The following is a 22249-nucleotide window of genomic DNA, read 5'->3' on the forward strand; positions in this document are numbered from 1 at the left end:
GAAACTATTGTGTTGGAACCATTGCGAAAAGGTTTGCTATAGGATGAGTAGTTCCTTCACTCGTTCCCAATAATAATACACAGTTTGTACCTTTGCCTTTTCTTCCGTTTCCCAAATTACTTTTTGCCCCAAATAAAATGTTTTATGGTCACGGCTACCTTGGCGAACAATTGGCTTGGTTCCAGGCTTAAAACTCTTTAAATAACGACTTAACGAAAAGTCGAAGGTGAAAATGAATGGGAAATTTACTTCCGGAACCAGGGCCCAGTTTCCCGAAAGCATCGTTAGCCTAAGTGGATCGGGCAGTGCGTCGTACGAGCATCGTTCAGTTTTCACACTGTTTCCCGAAAGCATCGTTGGTAACGGACGTCGTGAAAACGCTCGTAGCTAACGAGGGCTCCAGGGGGTACTCGGATGCTAAGAGTATCGTTAGCCTACTGTAGCCTCAGTGGCGTCACCAGCGGACACACATTGGATGTGTTTTATTAAAACACATCCAATACCACGGAATGCAGCTGGCGCAATTTCCCAACCAAAAACAGTGGTTACCGCCGATATATTACTCATAGACTACTGTTCGATTTAAACAGCAAAGATAGAGACATGTTAGAAGTCAACAACAACATAATTTATTGCAGTAATTTAAAATTCCAAAAATACATGCCCAGCCAAAATGTACCGATCAAACGCCACGTCGCAAGGCATTTAATAAAATCAAATGATTCCATTGCTCTTGTGTGGGAGGTCGCTTTCGAGCTGCACTTGCTGGCTCCCTCTGATTTTTATTTAACCATCGTGGTTGAAATGTCCTCATATTGATCAATGACAGAAGACATAGGCTACTGTAGACATGAATCATGCTGAGACCAGCGGTTGTCAGAGAATTTCTGCAGGCGTTTTTTGTTGCGATTGTTTGCATTAAGCATTGTAGGCGCTTCGGTGAGGCTGTGATGAAGTTCACTATTGGACCGTGTCTAGACAGTAACGAACATCCCTGACCATAGTTAATCGCATTTGTAGTCTACACTCAGACGTGAACTCATTATTGCAATCTTCATTCATAAAAAAAATTAAAACATTCGGGAGTATGCAATAATACAAATTATTCTAAAGAGGTCTAGACTCCGTCCGCAGCCCCGCCTTCCCCAGTGAACCAAGAAAGCCCGCGCCGTGACGAACGGGGGATTTGACCCCATCGGTTTTACACAGGAAACTTGAGATAAGAAGGTGAAATCGCCGGGCGTGCCAAGCTGCGACCGAACCGGCCAATTTATTTGTTACCATTCGTAGTGTTGATCAGCAGAGAAATAGTTAGCCAAAGACGTTGACGTCGCTTAGCAACCGAAGATGCTGGCGTTGTTGTGAAGGGCCCATGCAAGTGAGCGGAGCGTTCCACGGCATTGAGAAGAGCCGTGTCATAATAGCCCATATTTACGTCCTATATCCCCCCCCCCCCCCCCTCAACAACTTTAAGAGACCCCCACAGAGATGGAATCATAACTCGAACCCTGCCTATAGTCTACTTCATCCTGCCCAACAATATGGGCAGGATCTAAACCAAGCTCTCCTAATCGGGTCAGCAATAGCCGTGTGTCAATGCCTAGCCTCTGCGTTTGAATGATAATGAATGAATGGAACGTTGCATTTTTAATGTCTACAAATATTCTAGACTAGAGAGTGCGCGCCAATCAATGAAACCTGATGCGGAATCAGATGAAGTCGGCTCCCTTTGCTGCGCAAAGTATGTTTCAGAAATCAGCACATTAAGATAAATGTAGTTGTCACACAAGCTATTTTGGATTTTTGTAACATGGAATCTCAGTGTATGCACAGTGCGTTCAGGATTAGGACTGATATAGCATATGTCGGCCTAGGCCTTATCAATTGTGTTTTAATATCTTTAGCATTCATATTATTGCAGTCTATTCTTTTCGTAGGCTACTCTGCTGTAGGCCTTGATGGGGAGATTTTTTAACCCTTTTTAACCCAATTTTCCTGCGACATTCCTGCGTCTCCCCCTGCGTCATAGCCCGTTTCAGCACCGTGTCAGTGGACAGGTACAATCCTACGAACGTCGTGAGTGCAGTGAACGCGCGTTCATGTTAAGAGGAGTTTCGGGAAACGCTCCAAAGAAATTCACGATGGTTCGCAAGAATCATCGTGAGAATGATCGTACGAGCGAAGATCCATCGTTATCCGGAAACGAGGCCCTGAGCTGTTCAAAAAGGGGGCGGTCACTGTTACGCTCTATTGGCATTGGGCGGAATGTTAATGAAGCCACACCCTTATGGTGTATTCGAGATGCATCGTATATCACCCAAACGAGTTGCAAAGTGGGGAATCTCACAGCTTTCTTGCGACATTTCACAGAGGCACACCCCCTCTTGCTCGTATCCATCCGGGCTCCTGAGAGTCCACCGAGTTCAGCGAGGTTAATGGTGTGTTGGAGACGTCTCGTACACCACCCGCATGTGTTGCAGGGTGGGAAATCTCCCAGCTTTCTTGCGGCATTTCAACAAGGCACTCCCCCTTTTGGCCGCATCAACTCGGGATTCTGAGAGTCAACCGAGTTCAGTGAGGTTGACCGTAAGACTCGACAGACAAAGATGGCTGCGCCCATAGTTAGATGTATTTTCTTTGTATTTGTGCCACGTTGCTCTTTTTTAATGTGGATTTCAAAATGCTCAGACTATTATGATTACATTGCTGCTTATTCCGGTCACCAATTTATGCATTGCACGGACTTGCCGTGCGTGCAATACAATGTAAAGTTTTGTTGTTTGTTTTCGACCTGGTTTAATTTACATTACCACAATAACACTTGCATAAACCTCCATGTCATGCAGTGCTGCTTGCTGTGTGTGTAGGTTTTTATGTCTGGTTATTCTAACGTCTGACTTATTATACAGGCCGTACAGTTTCTTCATTCGTGTGTTGTGGTTGTTTTGTGGTTGCAGGGCCCTCCGGGTTTATCGGCATGGGAATTGGGAACGTTTGGAAATATTGGGCTAAGACATTGGTTTTGCTTCACTTCACCAAATGGGTTATGTTTAGTTCATTGTTGTTTGAAGAAAACATTAACGTCTTATCCCAGCAATCTAGCCTTATCTGAAGAATCTTCGAAAAGTAAACTTCAAAAAACGTGACTGCATTATTTCCTAATAAAACCATCAACACCTTTAACCATAAAGAGTTCAAGGTAATGTTACAATTTGCCATAAGGATTAATTTGTGTCTTCAATACAGGCTAGTCTCATTTATGCTAAGCACATCTTGATTGCAACGTCAAATACTGACAAATTATAGCCACAATTCAGACTCCCCATTACAGTACATACAAAAAAAACATTTCTAACACGACTTGGTGAATTGAATGTAAAGTGAACGACCTCATCATAAATGACCATCAAAAATGCAAAATACACACACACACACACACACACACACACACACACACACACACACACACACACACACACACACACACACACACACACACACACATCAATCGCTTCTTGTATTATGCTGGGGCTGGTGGTAATCTAGGCACCATAAACCAGGAGCTAAATCCGTCACTTCCTTTAAATTGAGGGATTTTGGCTGACAAGGAAGCCACAGCCCCTCCGGTTTTTTCACCCCCAGGCCCCACCACACTCTCCTCTGGAGATCGAGTAGTCTTCCTCTCCACATCGACCAGACGGCCGGCTCGGATAATTGAACAGCCCCTGTGCCTTTAAGAGTTTGAGAGCAGCTTTCTGGAGGACTTCGCTGAGCGTCGCAACGAAGTTACCGAGGTGTCCACCACCACACACCCACAAGTGTCTGTCCACACCAACCCGACCAAACTGAACGAACACAAGCGGGCTCCTAATTCCGTTAGAACACACACAGCGAGAGAATCGCACAGGCAGAGACCCGCTGAATATGGTAAGACTAACCAACTTCTATTTGTTCTAAAATCATTCATCGCATTCACCAGCCTTGTTGGTGATATCCTCTTTGATATCCTCTTTCCCTAGATGGGAAATAGTTGCATTCATCCGAATGTCAAGCGTCACTTGTGATAAGTCAGATATTATCTTTATTGCGGCTATGCTATGGAGTACAGCTTTGGTTCATTTGAAACGATGTATGTGATTTTGAAAGTGTGGTTATTATGCAGCGGCAATTTGTGCGCGCATATAAAGCTCCAGTCACTCTTTATACAGTCATGTCCTTAATGAGAAAGCTGCTGAATATCAATGGGAAAACGATGAAGGAATGCATGTCCTCCAACGCACCAAACCAGCCTATTATTATGTCAAAGATCTGACACCTGCAATAATTAACTATTATTTTGTTCCACCAAAGGAAATATTATCGGTGTCAAACAAAGTTAAATTTGTGTGTTCACGAGTATTTCATAAATGAGGAAGAATTGTTCAAAAATGCTCTGTGACCACCAATATAGTTAATATCTAAAAAGTAGTAAGTGTAGCTTACATATTGACAATACATGTTTTTGTTTGTTTTGTTTTCGTATTCCAGTACAACACAATGTTCCCTCAAACACAAATTGACTAGAGCAATTGATTATCGCTGTAATCAAGTGCAAATACGAATGTTGGCCAAGGGCATAGACAGTGACAAAGGCTGGGATGTACAGTAGCCTAATCCTACATATATATTAAAAAGCACAAGTTAGTGTCTAGTAGTAGTCAGCCCATAATCGTTGAAGGACTAAACTTCTCTGTTTCAATCCACAAGTTGGTCTGGCTCTGGTATTGCCTCATGAAACCAGTCATCAATTGCAGAGAACTGTGCTGAGCGTCACCGTTGGTGTGAAATAAATGGTTGTTATTGTGTATAGCTGCGCCGCTTGTGTCACTGTGTAGATGACTCAGATCTGACCCACTCCCAGTGACTACAGTGCTGACTGACTGGCAACCTGTGTCTGAACACATCTGTAAATGCGGCTGTTGGATATTTATTGGAACGGTCAAATGGGGTTGAGTCATGGTCTAACATTCGTCAAGCTGTTTCTGAATCTACTTATTTTTCATTATTTTTTGGATGACTGATTGCGAATTTCACTTCATATTTATTAATCAGACACTTTTATTTAAAGCTTTGTGCAACGATTTATTCATTTATATGAGGCCACGCACGTGTTATTTTATTAAAGTAGAGAGGGAGAAGGGGGGTGAGTGCTTTGCCCATAGGCGCCTAGAGTTCAGTGTTTAGTCCCAATTCATGTACTTTAACCACTGTCCACATGCCTTTTCAATGAGTTCTCGACACACGGTGGGAAAATTCATCTTCATGCAAACCAGCTTCCTCCATTTGATCCCTTATTCAGTTTTATCATTGGTCAGCTGCAGCTGTGCCCTCACTTGGGTCTTTGCTTGGTTCTCAGGGTCTGTCAAAGTTAGGTACCCCCCCCCCCCATCCCTCCCCACACCCAGTGTGTGTGTGTGTGTGTGTGTGTGTTTGTGTGTGTGTGTGTGTGAGACTTAACAACTGATCCCAGAGGCAAAGTTAGATTTGACAAAAATCAATCTTATTACCCATGTGTGTTTCACACCCACCTCCATCAGGCTGTTAGGTTGTAAAGTGTGGGTGTTGGTGTGTATTATTGCCTTTTCATGTTCTCACAGTACTCTGCTAAAGAGCTGCAGAATGCAAAGCCCTGCAGCGCTAATTATCATGTAGTCATCAGGCATTTTACTTTAATTGCTGATAAACCTTTTCATAAAGAGCAGGAGTTCTGATTCTCACGCACACGCACATACACAGCAAGGGAAATGCGCTTGTACTCCCTATCTCATTCTTACTCAAAGTGGTCTGGTTCCCCAGAAACAGAAACCACAGCTCCAGGCACTTCCCCTCCAAGGGCCGCTCAGGAGTATCCCTATCTCCCAATCTTATCTACATGTTTGTGTGCTCCAACTCTGGGGTGTCATTTTGGGTGGCGCTCTGTAAAGGCATAGCAGGACCGCGCCACATGATTACCACTTAAAAACTAAATGTATATAAAACAGATAAACAAAATCGATAATAAAAATGTGCATATGTGGAACAAGGGATGGCAGACAAACAGTGACCCGTAATAGTTATGTAATGCTGAAAATAATTCCCCGTCTTACACACCACTGATGTAAGACTGACGTGGGTTAGCATGGCGTGTGAATTCCTGCCTGTTTGAGTCATGCGTTGACTCAACAAAACTAAGTTTTGTAAGAAATGGCGTCTCCGAACAAAACCCAGTGGTGATGCCTTGGACGGATCAATCCAATCCACAATCCTCCACCATTCACCAAGTATGGCTCCTCCTGAGTCCCCCCACCAACACCACCTTATGGCCCAATCCCAATTCACCCCTGGGCCCTAGATGTATTTGTATCACCCTTGTAGGGTGTCCCGACTCTTGTTTGGGTAGAGGGGTAGGGCCAAGTGGTCAGGGTACATGGCGCTCCGAACTGAAGTTTTTCTGAGGCACACTCAAACCCGATTGGTATAAGAAGTTTCATAGAATACTTTGTGAATCATCGGTATGATTCACAAAGTATTTATTGTGTATTTAAATTTGTAAACGATTTCCAAGTGTTCATGTCGTCAAATTTCAATGACGATGACTTCTACTGATGTAGCAGCGTCTTGAAGGGTTGGCCCATTTCAAAGGGGAAGATTTCAACCCCTACCCCTTGTAACTCTGTTCCGAGGGGGCAAGCCGAAAACGAGGAGCACTCGAAAAACAGGGGGAGGGGAAAAAAAGAGAAATGGGATTAGGCCTTAGTCCTACTTACACCACCAACTCCACCAAAACCACCTCCTCAATTCCTGCTTCTTCCACTGTTAATTCCACCTTCTCCCCACCTCCACCACATCCCCCACTTGAGGACCTCCTTCCAATAGATTCTTCCTTGGGTGCGGTCGCCTGGTGCTGCTGTAGCAGCAACATTATTTTGTGACCAAACGGCAGGAAACCCTGTAACAAAAGAAGGGCCGTCCGCCTAAACAGTACTTTGTCAAACTGACACACACACAAGATGTGAATCTGTCCATCCCAGAATAAGCTACAGCTGCTAAGTCAGTTTCCTCTGGAGGGTCTTTGGGGGTAAGGGTCCCCTAGGTTAACGTGCCAAGAAAACCTTCAAAAGATTTATGTTGAGAAACCCAAGTCCTATCGGAACATTGTGGCTGTATCGTTGTTTTGGTGAACAGTGAGTCGGAAAGAGCACAGTTAGGGATACGATCTTCACAATGGTTGAAGAGCTGTATTGTTGTTAAGTGTCATAGGGGCGAAAACAAATCCATTGGAAGATGCTTGTTCATTGTTCAAACTACTTGTCAATCAAGGGATACATGGCCCTCCCTATTTAATATCATGATCCTACGTGTCAAGGAAACCCTTATCTTAAACCCACTGGGTTTTGGGTAAGGTAGAAACTGTTGTCCAGCTGTCCCCATGGATGCTGTTAGCATCCATGGGGACGATCTGATGCGTCTTAGAGAGCTAGGATAATTTTCTTAACTTATACCCTGTGATGTACATCTTTTTCTCACATGCACATATTCATGAATTCACAAACACGCACGCACGCACACACTTATTTACGAAATTACAACACATTCATGCTATCCCCAATGTAGGCATATTGTGTTTGTGACTATTGTTTGTCTGCAAAATGTAAGAAAGTAAACATACGGAAATTGTATTTTTTTTGCTAATACGATGGAGGTCAACCGCAGTGGTGGAACCGGAGTGTTAGCTAGCAAAGGAGCTAGCTGGCTACTAGCTAACACACAGACTGCACTCTGTAGAGCTGGACCCAGAGAAGGAACAATGGCATATTGTGTCTTACAATAGAGCTTCACTGTTATTTATACATTCTCTCTCTCTCTCTCTCTCTCTCTCTCTCTCTCTCTCTCTCTCTCTCTCTCTCTCTCTCTCTCTCTCTCTCTCTCTCTCTCTCTCTCTCTCTCTCTCTCTCTCTCTCTCTCTCTCTCTCTCTCTCTCTCTCTCTCTCTCTCTCTCTCCATTGAGTAAGAAAGCACCACCCCCACCTTTCCTTTTCCTCTCTCTGCCGCCCCCCCATCCCAACACACACACACTCATCAGTGGTGGTGGTCGCTTAGGTCTTCCTGTGATTTTTCTGATGCAGTGGGATGGAGCCATGAGGTCATTGGGACCGGACGCACATGCACGAAAGCATGCGCATACAGTCACATACAATATAAAGTTCTGTGTGAGTGGCTTCTTGGATGGAGGGAATGAATATTGAGCATCAGGTGTGGGGTCGGTTGTCTGACTGCATAATCATTGCGTGTTGTCTTACTTTTCAGTTTAGGGTATGTTGTGTTATTGTTTAGTGCAGTGCTTTATCATGTATCGCTTGTGTTTTTATTGCAGGGTTGTTGTTTTGTCTTGTGTTGTTTCATGTCTTCCTCATTGTGATGCTGTCTTGTGATTTTGTCATTTTGTTTTGAGCTGGGGTCTACTTCAATGGATTTATAAGTATGTTTTGTCATATTTTTTATTTTGATTTGATAATGTATGTTTTATAGAAAGATTGTGAACTGCAGCCATAGACTGGTGGGATGACGTTAATACAAGTTTCAGTCAATTTCATCATGTTTTCACATGCGCCTACAAATGTCAATCACACATCTCAGTGGGTTTTTCACTTCCACTACCATGTTTGTTGTAATCAAACCTTTCAAACGCGCAAGGTATTGTATTTAAACTGCCTGTCATGTGGTTTTATCTAGTAAATAGTAACAATTTCAGGTTGTCACGTATGTCTTGTCTGAAGCGTTTGTGACTTGGGATTCCTGGGACTGAAAACCTCAGTCCCACTCGGCCACTGAGCAGGGCAGGGAGACTGCTAGGCTTGATAGAGGAATTGTAGTGTAATATTATTAAGGGCTGTGTTTTAATTTGTCCCCATCTATGATGATAATTTTTCATTTTCTAATTAAATGATAATTCATTCAATTTAATTTATGTCTGTACTTTAAATTATACAAGATCAGACAGTATCTGTTAAGATTGTACTCTCTCAATCCCAGATGGGAAATTTGGGTAAAATTTAATAAAAATAACATTATTGTAAGGTATTTGCTATATATATATATATATATATATATATATATATATATATATATAGCAAATACCTTACAATAATGGTATTTGCTATATATATATATATATATATATATATATATATATATATATATATATATATATATATATATATATATATATATATATATATATATAGCAAATACCTTACAATAATGTACCTTACAATAATATATATATATATATGTTCACATTGCTCAGTCCTCATAAATAACTTCTCAAGTTGCACAGTGATGAGTCATGAAGGATTCAAACCCATTTTCCAAGGTAGGCCTAGTCCATGTCATGGGATAGGAACTAGAAAAATAACTAGCTAACCGTAAAAGGATAGGTTTTATTTTATTAATTCCAAAGGGAATTAACCAGGCCACTGTGAGTCGTTCTGTGCATGTGTGATTAAATGGCTGCTCTACAAAGGGCAGACAGGGAGACAGACGGACAGTTATGATACACGCACACCACATCTGTGCATGTTGGGGAGATGCCCTGTGCTGCAGTCAAAGAAGAGGATGTGTGAATCACATTCTCTTCTGAGCAGAAGCTTCCTCTAAGCAGCCCCTCCCGACCTCTTCAACTAAACGATGTGTTTTGGGCAAGTGGTACGAGCTGCAAGAGTATTGGGTTTGGTCATTGAGCCATCTGAAACATTGTTAGGAAGGAGGAAGTAATGGTTAATGAATTTCCCGTCTACTCAAGACTGAAATTACCTAATTTCAATGCTATTTGTGTTAAATCCATTGGCGCTACCAACATGGGAATATCATTGAAAAGTTTTTATGTATGTCTTATAGCAAGTGCACATGGGAAGAGACAAACGTGAGAAATCCAAACGTATCTCAGAAAACTTATATTTTATCTTCCACTATTTTTATCCTCAATGAGGTGCTTCGTACATAACCTTTGTGTCTGTATCAATGCATAGGGACACTCATTTTCGTATTTGATCATTATCGGTTCCTGATGCAATGCAGTTGAAGAGACACTTCCTGTCTGAAAGGTTGTTTTTTTTTAGCATTCTAAACAGATACAGTAGGAGGACCATTTTAACCCTTCACTTGCCAAACCTACGCCTTTACTTTAAAACAAGAAAAACAGTGGACACAATCCTCTGGTTTTCCCTCAGCTTTGATTGCCATAACGACCCCGCTGCAGGAAATTGGCGGGGTCACATGAATATTGTGTGTCTTTTGTCAAGGCGTAGTTCTCCTGACCTTTGAGCAGTTGCTTGCTTGTAATTTCTCTAATGGCGGAACTAAAGAATGTGTGGTCGGGTCCCTGCGGGTAACTGCCTGAGGTTAAACGCTTTGAAACATCACTGAAGATGTGAAAGTCTATCATAGAGGCTTTGTATGATGGCACTATGTAGACCCTCATTATACACGATCACAAACACATTCACATGCGCACAAACGCACTCCTCCTCCTATAAGACAGCGTATGTCGCCCAAGCTAAGGGCAGTCCCCCCTGGGCTGTGTGTGTGTGTGTGTGTGTGTGTGTGTGTGTGTGTGTGTGTGTGTGTGTGTGTGTGTGTGTGTGTGTGTGTGTGTGTGTGTGTGTGTGGCCTGCTGGGGTATGTGACCTTGTGCTCCAGTGTGAGTTGTTGCTGCTCACATCCTGAAAGTGGGCGGAATGCATGACGTTCAAACGGATACCTCTCCCTAAGTGGGGTGTTTGATCTTTGTCTGTGTGTGTGTGATAACTCTAACTGGACACTCTTTGTCCATGACTTTTTCCTCTGTGAGGTTTGGGGACGAGCTAGACTAACTAATGCTGAATCAGATCCCCATCACAATCTTGTCTTAACATGCAGAGCAACCAGACCAGTATAAATAGATTGACTGTCTTAACTGAGCATTTAGAGGCTGAAAAGTGTTTTGACAGTGTCTTGGCAAGATTTGCCTTGAGTAAAGCTAATCTCCAACAATGTGCCTTTGAGCTCCGCAGTGCCCTCCAACTGTTGGGGTTCATGGTTGGCCTGCGATAGAAGGCTTGCTGTGTGGAGAAGCCTCCAGATGTTGGATGACATCAGATGTATCCACAGCCACAGCGTTGATGTCTGAAACTCAATGTCTTTCCCAAAAAAACTGCAGAAAAAGGATAAAACCCCTGAGAAGGAACACAAGACTAATCTCTGTTTCTCCAAGCGCATTAGCTGGATACAAAACATAGACATATCTGCACTGATGTATCTCATTCTGCTTGGCCTTGACCATCCTAAATAAGAGGTATTTTTTTATGAATCCCAGCTGGGAAGGAAATAACAATCAAGCAACAAAGCGATCAAAGAGAGAAACAGTTTAAAAAGCAGTAGAAATGATATACAAATGCCGGGTGTATGTTTTGACATAGACATAATTGAGAACGACAAACGTCAAGCCCATGTTCAATCTCCATTGCTTGTTTCCCTCTTTCAGAGCAGGCCTGAATAGCAGCGACCATGTTTAACTATATCAGTTTTCTATAAGGGCTCTATGACAAACGCCACGGGGCACTATTCGCAGGAGGTCTTATCGCTGTCTGTAGCCAGGAGCCTTAAGCGTTGCAAGACAGCATTGCTCTATTTCTTCCATGACCATTGCCCACTGCTTTGACTTGTTGCCCAAGGTGCTTTTGCATTGCGCCACCAAATTATGAAACAAGATTTTAAGTCTATTCTACCGATCTCTCACACGCACGCACACACACGCACAGGCACACACACACACAGGCACACACACCACACACTTTTGCCACAGATGTGGGCCTTGCTTGTGCAGACACGGCAGACGAGACGGCCTGATAACTTGGTCCAGTGACAACAGGCTTTTAGTCGGCCAGAATGGGGGTCACGACCCAGAGGTCGAAGGGCAGGTGATGCATTCTCAGCCTGCCATTCTGCTATCTGGGCTGTCCCCTTCAAGTGCTATGGCCAGCCAGCCAAGGTTTGGCCGCCCTGGTGTCTGATTCACTATATTAATTATTCATTCAGCATGTGTGCTCCTCTGTCCCTGTGCCATTTAGTCATAGTTTGTATATTTTATTATTCTGTCATTTCTGGTGAAATAGCAAAGAGTATCTACAGTGTCTTAACAGCAATATGAAACATAGATATACATAATATTTAAAAACTGACAGTGTACATTATCATGTAAGAAAACCACAATGAAAACCAATTTTGAAGTTGACATAATGTGTGTGTTGGTGTGTCTGTGTGGGTTTAACAGGGTTGTGATAACGATATATAAAAATATAAGTGCCGCTTTTTTTCAGAATGATTATCTAACATGCTCCTCAGAACTGATGCGGCCCATTCATATTGTACTTGTTGTTGTTGTTGATCAAAGCAGCACATGTTTTACCATACTGTAGGCATGTGCTATAAGAACAATAAAACAGCAATTCTCTTTCCTTTAGAACAATCACAGGAAGAATCCGGGAGTCCTCCCCATGTTAAATTATTTGTTTATTTCAGGGGTTCGTTCACCCTTGACATATATAACATTCACATACACTGGACTTTCTCTTTTCCGTGTGGATTTAGCTTTAGACTGGTATTATCCAACAAGATTCAGTGTATTGGATTTCAAGTCTACACTTCCTATCAATTATGCACGCACATCACGCACATATCCAAATATGTTTACATTCAAATTCAGTTGCACACATTACATACATTGTGTCTATATTTGTTTTCTACAGCTTATATTTTGTATATAGATTTCTTTTTTGTATATGCTTTTGTACTTACTAGCATATTCCTATTTTTTTTTAATCTTACATTTAAATCAATTTCATTTGTTGACTTCCTGTGGTTCTGCTGCTATGCAGAATGACATCCAAATACCATTTTTGATTGAGTTTAAAGTTTAGCTTATCTGTTCTGCCCCCACGAGGAACTAACTGGAGGGTCTATTAAACCTCCCTGTGACCTGGACCTGGGCTGTCCTAGAAACTGGACAGGGGCGTAAGGCGAGACTGATGGATGAGCTGTAGCCAACGGGATTGAGTACAGAAACGTTCCTAGTAATGGGTTCACTCACATAACCATGCATGCATGCGAGGATAACACATCTTGGTTTTCCCCTGGCAAAAATGAATCACGTTTTGAAACTGGAACGGACGGCTGGAGTAACAACATAAACCATGCAACGACTGTCTAGGAGTAAAGAGCTTGAGTAATCTTTTAGTTTGCCGGATAAACAGCTCACATTAATGATTGAGTTTGAACTAATTACTAATCTGACATTTTCTTTCAACTTAATCTTTCCGCTCTTAAGCTTTTTGTTTGTTTGTTTGTTTGTTGGTTTGTTTTATGCTGGCATTTTATCTGACCATTCGGCCCTTATTGCCAACCGTCAATTACTCCTTACCAACCCTGAAAGGAGGAATCCTTCTTCTGTCTTCCTTCTCTGGATTCATCTCTTCTGGATTTTGGGAGCGTTTCCTTGGCCCTTCATAGGGCGTAGGGTTAGAGGATGTTATTGGACTTTAATTGTGATTGAGGACTATATAAAAATGACTTGACTTTGATTACCTCTGAGAGGAAATAACATTTTAGTACAAATATGTTGTTCCATTTCTCTGCTTCTTGTTGTTGGTTCCCATGGGCAAGGCATTCATCATGTCGCAGTGAGAAAGGGATTAGAGTCTGCCGTTGTCTTGTGCTCTTTGTTACTAAGATTCTTCCTGCAATCTTCAACAGGGCTAGATTACATTAGCAGCTTGCCAACCAGCATTACGACTAAATGAAGTGAGCCAGTATCTCCCTGGGTGTGCAGCGTTTAATTCACAACTATAGTAGTTGTATCAAGATCTGATCAGTGAAAATGGACATTTTACACTGTTGTCATCAAAGCCTGTCAAGCCATGTCTGGTTTCGCTCACTGTCTAATGCTGATAATCAATGATGATCATCACTGATAATCAATGATTGTTATAATAATCCCTGAGTACTCCCCTCCCGACTGTTTTTCGCTCCCAATGTATTTATAAAACTAAGTCAACTTTATTTGTATAGGTATTGTATACGTATGGTATTGCATGGTATAGTGAATAGTGGAAGGATCTAATCTTTCAATGGTATTTTATCACTATGAAATTAAAATATCGACTCATCATGATACTGGATAAAATGGAAAATGTCAGGACAAAATGATTGACAATGAAAAGACATGCCCTTAAATTGATCAAAAATATGAGGTTTGAAACATCTGAGAAAGGAAAACTAGTTTGAGTCTGACAGCATTCTTTTCATTTACTTCAATGCACTGACCCTCAGTTGGACTGAATGGTATTTCTTTTTCATAAGCAGGTTGTTATATTTTTCAATATCCTATACAATTCCCTGTGAATATCGTGATGATGTATATTTCTGTGTTGCCCAGCCCTACCCCTACCATGACACTCACTTACTGGTGTTTCTAATCTGGTCCAGATGGAGCGAGATGGAATGCTTGGTTGACCTCTTCCAGGTCCCAGTGATGGACATTTCTTCGCCTGCATGTTGTGGAGGAGACGTCCCGGCCCTTCCCAAAACCCATGTTGGTCGTTATGGCAACGTTGGATGGGAACACTCCAGTTGAGACTCTGCTGGCAACCATCCACCTAGGACGGTAGGTCACGTCGCGAGGCTGGGGTCTGAACAAGGGGGAAGTTGGCCATTGAAACAGAAACGCAGACACCATGGCTCTGAACTATCCTAAATGTATCTAAGATTTAAATTGTGGTCGTATGGAAATGGAAATGGTTTTGAAAGTTTTGAAAAACGTTTTATTTCAAAGTAATTTATTATGGGAGGAATTCTCTGTTTTCTTATGCAGATACCTGGACGCATTCTGTGATGCTGGTCTACTATTGGCCAGAGACCTCAACCACCTTGACAACGATGCCCTGGTCAGCCTGGGTATAGCTGCCACCGGACACCGGAAACGAATACTGCGATTGCTCAGCTACATTCAGAGGAGTAATGAAAATTCAATGAAAGAAACCCCAAAAGCCAATCAGAATCCAGGGGTGGAGCTTTCCATAGACCGTTGGCAGTCCGATTCAGACATTCACTCGTTGGAACCGGGAAAGGCGTGGCCCTCTCTAAATCAGACGAGACCGGATAATTTCGAGGCATTCCGCAACAGCTCAGCGCCCAACTTGGCAGCCATGTTGACAAACTCCCGCTCCGCCGACTTCCAGGGTGTTAGCGCAGACAAACCGGCTGGCGCCAAACCAGTGCCCAAACCTAGAACTGTCTTTAACCGACGCAGGACGGCCCCGGTACAGTTTTCCTCCACCGGGCCGGACCCCCCAGCTCAACCCCCCAGACGGCTCTCCCAGGAGTCAATCGCCTCAACCGTGTCAGAGGGTCCGAGCCCTCCCAGCCCCAGACCCCCCCCTCGTCACAGCCTGGCCCAGGTGGCTCGGAGGTCCAGTTGCAGTTCACTACAGTCGGACCCGGGGGGGACGATACCTCCCGTCCCCCCCAGACTGAACCGTGGGTGTTCCTCCGCCGTGTCAGAGGGGGTCTCCCAGCCTTCATGTTCCGCTGGACGGACCGACCACAAACAGATCATCGCCCCCCCCTCCTGCCTCCTCTTCACTCCCTCTAGCCCCGACCACACACACCGGCTCTCCGGAGCGTCCCCGTCCAACTCGCCCCGGAGTGACGGGATGGAGATGGTCTCCAACGAGATCTACTGTGGCACTTTACCTGCCTCTGTCTCCCCTAGTGGTGGGAGGACACACTGCAGCCAGCAGACCGTTCCCTTACCTCCGCCCAGACATCCGCTGGAGAGACGAACGTCTGACAGGAACAGGTAGAACACTGTGTTGTTAAGGAATACGAATAGATTTAATTAAGGAACGAGTCCATTGAATCTATATTGAATGAATGCTAATGCTTTGTGTTGTTTTTGGATTCGCAGCAGCAGCACTTTAAGTAACCGTTCCTCGGGGTCGACCAGGGGTGAGCACATCCTTTTCCTAAAGCACACAACAACAAAAACAGCAACAAAGACATCTTGCTTTACTGACACACAAACACACAAGTCTTCCACTACAGCTGGATTCATCTGACAATTAAGTGATATACTCTAAATTCCTGTGAGGTTCTTAAAGGATTGGGCTGGTTTACTAATACCCAATGTTACATTGTCTATGTCAAGATATAAATCAGCCATGATATAATTTTTCAACTCACCCCCTCTCGGGTGCACATCTTCCCAAATGGCTGCCCTGGTTAGCAACCTCTTCACATCCATTATAGTCCAAACAATCATCATGGTTCATTACCCCTTTAATCAACCATTAATGGATCATCAAGATTATAATCGATTCCACTGTGGCACCAATAACATACCCCAACTACTAACCAGTGTCTACACTGGTTAGTAGTTGTATATGTTCTGGATGATCAGCCTTCAATCAACAAACAATTATTGGTTCTTCAACAGCTTCGAATGAAGACCTGGACGACGAGATCAGCCCATACTGTGAAACCGTTTTCCAAAGCAGAAAACCGTCCTATCTGAATGAGGTGAGGTCCCAAAGCTTCTACTGTGTTGACATGATTATATCATGGTATATTATTAAAAAACATAGAGAAATAATCAAATATAGCTGGCACCAAGTCATCAGACACAGTTGCTGTGGCGTTAAACTATAAGCCTAAACATCAAACGGAATGCACAATCAACTGCCGCCCAGACAGAGCTCCACACATCCCCACCCACCTTACTGTGTGGGTCCCTAGGTCGTGACATCGAAGTCACTCTCAAAAGGCACTTCGTCGTCACAAAGATATAACTGGTTGGCAGAGACAGGCAAAACATAGGAATTTACTCTAGTTTTCTTCAAATAGCAGTCTTATTTCATTCACAGTAATAAAATGGCATAGATTACTATGTTGACAATCATAAAACACATGATACCATGTTTAAAACAAAAAGGCAGTTTGGGTTCAATGGCTCTTGAAAGCCCCCTAGTTTATCTCCTCAACGGGGCATGGAGAAATAACCTTGGGGTTGTGTTTAATTTCTGCTGTTCCTCTTTACAGACAAGGCAAGGCAACTTTATTTATGTAGCACTTTTCATACACGAGGCAGACTCAAAGGGCTTCACATAAAAACATCCTCATACAATAAAATGAAATAATAAAATAAAATAGCAAAGTAAAAGTCTTAATCTTATACATGGAGGATGTTGGAAGAAATGCAGCGTGAACATCATGCCCTAAAGAGTCCAATCATTCATGCTGAATGCATGAATCAGGCTGATTCATGCCTTTTTAGATGAGCTTATTGGGTCCAGATCTGTTTACTTGAAATTGAGTGTGTGTGTGTGTGTGCGTGTGTGTGTGTGTGTGTGTGTGTGTGTGTGTGGATATAGTGATGTAGAAGCTTGGTATGGTTCTGTGCTCTCATTCTGTGTGTACGTGTGGGAACATCTTTCAAACATCTTTGAAACAGTAACGTCTTTCATGTTATCTTTGTGACCAGGACCAGAGAACCAAGTCTAATGGCAGAGAGACCAGGAGAGACCAAGACCAAAGCCCTGAGGAAAACAGGTAATATTGTAATGGCATCGCACCTTCGCTATAGTATACTAGCATACTAGCATACCTGGCTGGGTTAAACAGGCAAAAATGTAACTTAATATACCTTCTGTCTAATCTGACTTTCTGTTGTGGCGGGAAGTGGGAGACAGTTATCGTAGAATAAAGAGAAAGGAGGCTTGTACAAATATGTAAAACATTTGAGCATATGGCAAGGGAGCTGAAATGCTCCCTTGCAATGTTGTTGGTTGGTTCTTGTTCCCTAAACCTTTCTCACAATTAGTTTGGCTTCTGAGGAAGTTTGGCTTCTGAGGAAGTTTGGCTTCTGAAGATGTTCGGCCTCTGAAGATAGTTTGACTTCTGAAGAAACAGACACACACAGGGGTACCTCTTGGTTATGTAGGTCGGTACCCAAAAGGTTTTACGGTTCTGTACCGAGCCCTGTATTGATTGATCACTGCAAGGTTGAACATATACACTTTGGTCAATTGTACATCTTTATATTTGATTTGATGTTTGATGTGTTTTTTTTCTATTTCTATATTACTATATATTTTTTATCAGTGTTTTGCAGTCAACCCGTGCCTAATTGCAAGAAATTCACCGCGCAGAATAAACCAATGACAAACACTGCTTTGACTTTGACTAGTTCTGACGTGGATTTGTGGATCTTTACTGCCCAGGTCCCACAAGCTGTCCTGGCACAAGCGTCTGTCCCAGGCCCTTCACACCACCAGCTGCACCACCGACGCCCAGGGCTACAGCACGGTGGGGGAGCCCACACCCCCCTCTCCTCCCTCACGCGGCCGGCCCAGCCCACGCCTGTACCCCGCGGAGACGGACGAGGACCTGGTCATCTCCCCCTACGCCAGCTTCACCTCCCTGTCCGAGCCCAGCGCCCCCATCATCTGCAGCTGGCTGGATAAGCTCTCCCCTCAAGGGTGCGTGGACGCCTGCCCATCGGTTCATTTGTTATTTATGGATGTTATAATGACAAACAGGCAGAGGCATACCGGAAGGTGATTGGTTTGAGCCCCAGTGTCCGCAATCTACCAATTAAGCAAGGTGCCCCCCATCAAATCACTCTGGGTAAAAGATACATAAGAGATACCTACAAAACATGAATACATAAAGTGAACACATTTCAATTAAAATAACAACAAATGACTTACTAAAGTGCCCGTCAATAATTAATTTAGATTATGTAGGACATCTCATGGGCTTAATTTGGTAAAATTGCAGAAAAATCTGTTGGTGCTGTAGCTTTTCAAAATTCAAACCAAATGAAGTAGGTTTGGTTGAACAATACCTCATCCATATTGTAAGGCATGGACAAAGAATGGTGTCTCAGTTAAGAGTAATCTTTGTCACGCTATATCCGTATCTACGATAGTAGATGTGTTACAAACCCATACATTATGTCAACGTGTTATGAATGTGCATGTCTATTGTTCTGTGTTTGTGAATGTGTGTATTTGTGTTTAAAACCGGCCCTCTCTCTTCTCTCATCGATGTGAAAGGCGACAGAGATTGGCCTTGGGTCTGAAGTTGCGCCTCCTTCTCTACCCTCCTCCTTACCTCTCCTCTCTCCTGAGGAGCTGTCTCTGCTTCCTCACTCTCCTTTCCTCCTCTTCCTCTGCTCGGTTTGTGCTTTTCCTCTTCCTGCTTTTGTTGTTTGTCAAACATCTTTTCCTGCTTCTGGTTCTGTTTTACCGCCAATTGTGGGCTCGTAGCTAGTTCTGTCTGCTAGCATAACAGGCAAAAACGGTCTAGAATATAGGTTGCATTTACATTATATGAATATACATAACATAAATATACATAATAAATGTTGTTCAGATGAAAGTATTCTCACATCATAATTTGATAATCTTTTTTTTTTTTTCAGCAATTACGTTTTCCAGAAACGCTATGTGAAGTTTGACGGCATAAACCTAATGTACTTTGGCAGCGAAAAGGTAAAAAACTGCATTCTTTTTTATTTGTTGAGCACTAATGAAATGTTTTTTTATGTTTTACAGTTGATCAAATAACTTCCCATCGATCCTCTGCTTTCATCGCATATTCAATGATTTTAATTTTGTAAATGTTCCTCATACATACATTTATTTTGAATATCAGGATATCTACCCCAAAGGAGTTATCCCATTGGCTGCCATCCAGATGGCCCGTTCTGCAAAAGACAACAAGTTTGAGATAGTGACCAACCACCGTATCTTTGTCTTCCGCGCTGATAATGAAGGTACACTCTCACACACACTCACACACACACATTCAGACTCTCAGACTCACAGACACACTCACACAGACTCAACGACAATCACACAGACACACACACACACCCACACACACACACACAAACACACCCACACAGAAAATGCATACTATGCACATGTGGCAATCATAGGCATGCAGACACGCAAGCACATTGAGCAAAGAGAACAAAAGCTCCCCAACTCAATGTCGTGTGGCCCCAACTCCCCTGCCATTACTGAGACAAAGCTGCCCCAGTAACCCTAGTGATGCTGGCGGCCACCTGAGTTCAGTGTCTAGGCTGCGATTAGTACTTCAGGACTAGGGAGGGATTGGGTGACTGTGACATGTATACCTCTATTGTTCCGTTGATTCAGAATTTGATTGGGATAGATAGAACACAATGGAACGAGACAGGAACGCGAGATGGAGGGGCGGCAATTGGATGGAGTGAATTTGAGTAACAATGGAAGACAAGATGAAATGAGATGGGGCGTCAAATGTCGGAGAGAGACTGTGAGTGGTCTTGATATTCTGTTTTAGAAGTGTAGGAGTTAATATCATAAACTGGCTAAGAAGTGAGTTAATATCCCTTACTGGCTTAGAGGTGGAGGTGTTAATACTGGGTAGAAGTGTGTTAATATCCCTTGTTGGCTTAGAAGTGGAGGAGTTAATGTCCCTTACTGGCTTAGAAGTGCAGGTGTTAATATGCTAAACTGGCTGAGAATGGAGGAGTCAAGTTAGATACAGTTGAAAGTATGTTGCAAGCCTTCCAGGCACATACAGAATTGTATTTTGCATTGTATTTTTCCCTAGTATATATTTGGGAGGGATAATATTAAAATAAACAAGTGGAAATGTTTGAAGGATACGGATTCAGCGCAGAGGTATTTCCCCTACATACTTCCTCTTTGTATAATTAACTCGGTCGGCTCCAGGTTTCAATTCTTGTTTACTTCATCCTTAATCTTACTTTATTGTTTTAACCAAGGAGGACACAATCAATGTATTATAGACGTACTTAAAAGACACTGCTTCCACCTCAAAGTCGATTGAAGTCTGACTCTGCACTCTGTTTCTACAGCACTTGGCTTTAGAACATAGCTTCTACTCCTTTCATTTTATTTTTTCGAAACTTTTTTGTATATTTATTCGGATCAGTTTGTGCCTCTTTTATGTACAGGAGAGTAAAGAAATAAGGTCTTCTAGATGACTCAATGTAACTGCTAATGTTTGCTAGATGACTCCCATCTGTAACAGTCAATAATTTTTGCTAAATGACTCCTTATGTCACTGTAAATAATGTCTGCTAAATGACACCATCTACCTGTAAACAATGTCTGCTAAATGACTCCTTTAACCTGTAAACAATGCCTTTCATATGACTACATGGATCTGTAAACAATGTCTGCTAAATGGCTCCACCTGTAAGCGTCCATCTTTGCGTGTCTTCCCCGGCCCCTAGTCCTGCGTCTGCGCTGGGTGAGCGCCCTCCAGGAGCGGGTCAAGAGGGAGCTGGTGTTTGGCCGGCAGCGCTACCGACCCGGGGCTCACTGCCAGAAGCACGGCTTCCTGGAGCTGAAGGGAACCAAGTCCAAGGTGTACACCGCCATCGCCACTGAACACATCTGGCTGTACAAGAGCGAACAGGTAACCCAGGATCACCAAGGACCGGCCCCTGCTGCCGTCTTAGAGGGAGGATTTGTGTTTTAAATGTCCTCTGAGCTGAGGTGGAGGCTAGACTGCTGTCGGACACGTGTGTGTGTGTGTGTGTGTGTGTGTGTGTGTGCCTAAGCACATACGTGTGGGTGTGTGTGCACTACCGTGTGTTAAGGTGTGCTGTTACCTCTGTGTGAACAGTGTTTCCAGGATGGGATCGGCATCACTCTGATCGAGGCCCGGGGCTCCACCATCAGGGACGCGAAACACAAAAGCTTTGAGCTCATCACTCCCTACAAAACATTTGGGTAAGTATCTCGCCACCATTTCACTGATGAGACTCCTGCATTTGTCTGAGGCTGAAGTAGGAATGCCATCAGAAAACAATTCCTGACTAACAGCATTAGACATCTTCTTGAGTAAAATACCCATTCTATCCAACGTTCTTCCTCTTCCTACCCCACCCTCTCCCCATATCATACCCTCTCCGTCCTCCCTCCCTCCTCCCCTTCCCCCTTCCTCCCCTTGCCCCTCCCTCCTCCTCCTCCCTCCTCCCCTTCCCCCTACCTCCTCCCCTTCCCCCTTCCTCCCCTTGCCCCTCCCTCCTCCTCCTCCCTCCTCCCCTTCCCCCTTCCCTCCCTCCTCCTCCTCCCTCCTCCCCTTCCCCCTCCTCCCCTTCCCCCTCCTCCTC

At 43.4% G+C, this 22249-nt stretch overlaps 1 protein-coding gene across 1 annotated transcript in view; it reads left to right on the forward strand.

The window, feature by feature from the left end:
* Positions 1-3737: 3737 nt before the first annotated feature.
* Positions 3738-22249, forward strand: part of arap3 (ArfGAP with RhoGAP domain, ankyrin repeat and PH domain 3) — a 39104-nt gene continuing 20592 nt past the window's right edge. The window contains exons 1-11 of the mRNA XM_079744697.1: positions 3738-3927; positions 14539-14716; positions 14924-15910; positions 16019-16059; positions 16547-16629; positions 17591-17658; positions 18330-18587; positions 19535-19604; positions 19768-19888; positions 21365-21549; positions 21760-21866. Of these exons, the coding sequence (XP_079600823.1) occupies positions 14643-14716; positions 14924-15910; positions 16019-16059; positions 16547-16629; positions 17591-17658; positions 18330-18587; positions 19535-19604; positions 19768-19888; positions 21365-21549; positions 21760-21866 (1994 nt within the window). The 5' untranslated portion in view covers positions 3738-3927; positions 14539-14642. The remainder of the gene's footprint in view (positions 3928-14538; positions 14717-14923; positions 15911-16018; positions 16060-16546; positions 16630-17590; positions 17659-18329; positions 18588-19534; positions 19605-19767; positions 19889-21364; positions 21550-21759; positions 21867-22249) is intronic.

The sequence above is a fragment of the Pollachius pollachius genome (genome assembly GCF_949987615.1).
Source record: "Pollachius pollachius genome assembly, chromosome: 10".
NCBI lineage: Eukaryota > Metazoa > Chordata > Actinopteri > Gadiformes > Gadidae > Pollachius > Pollachius pollachius.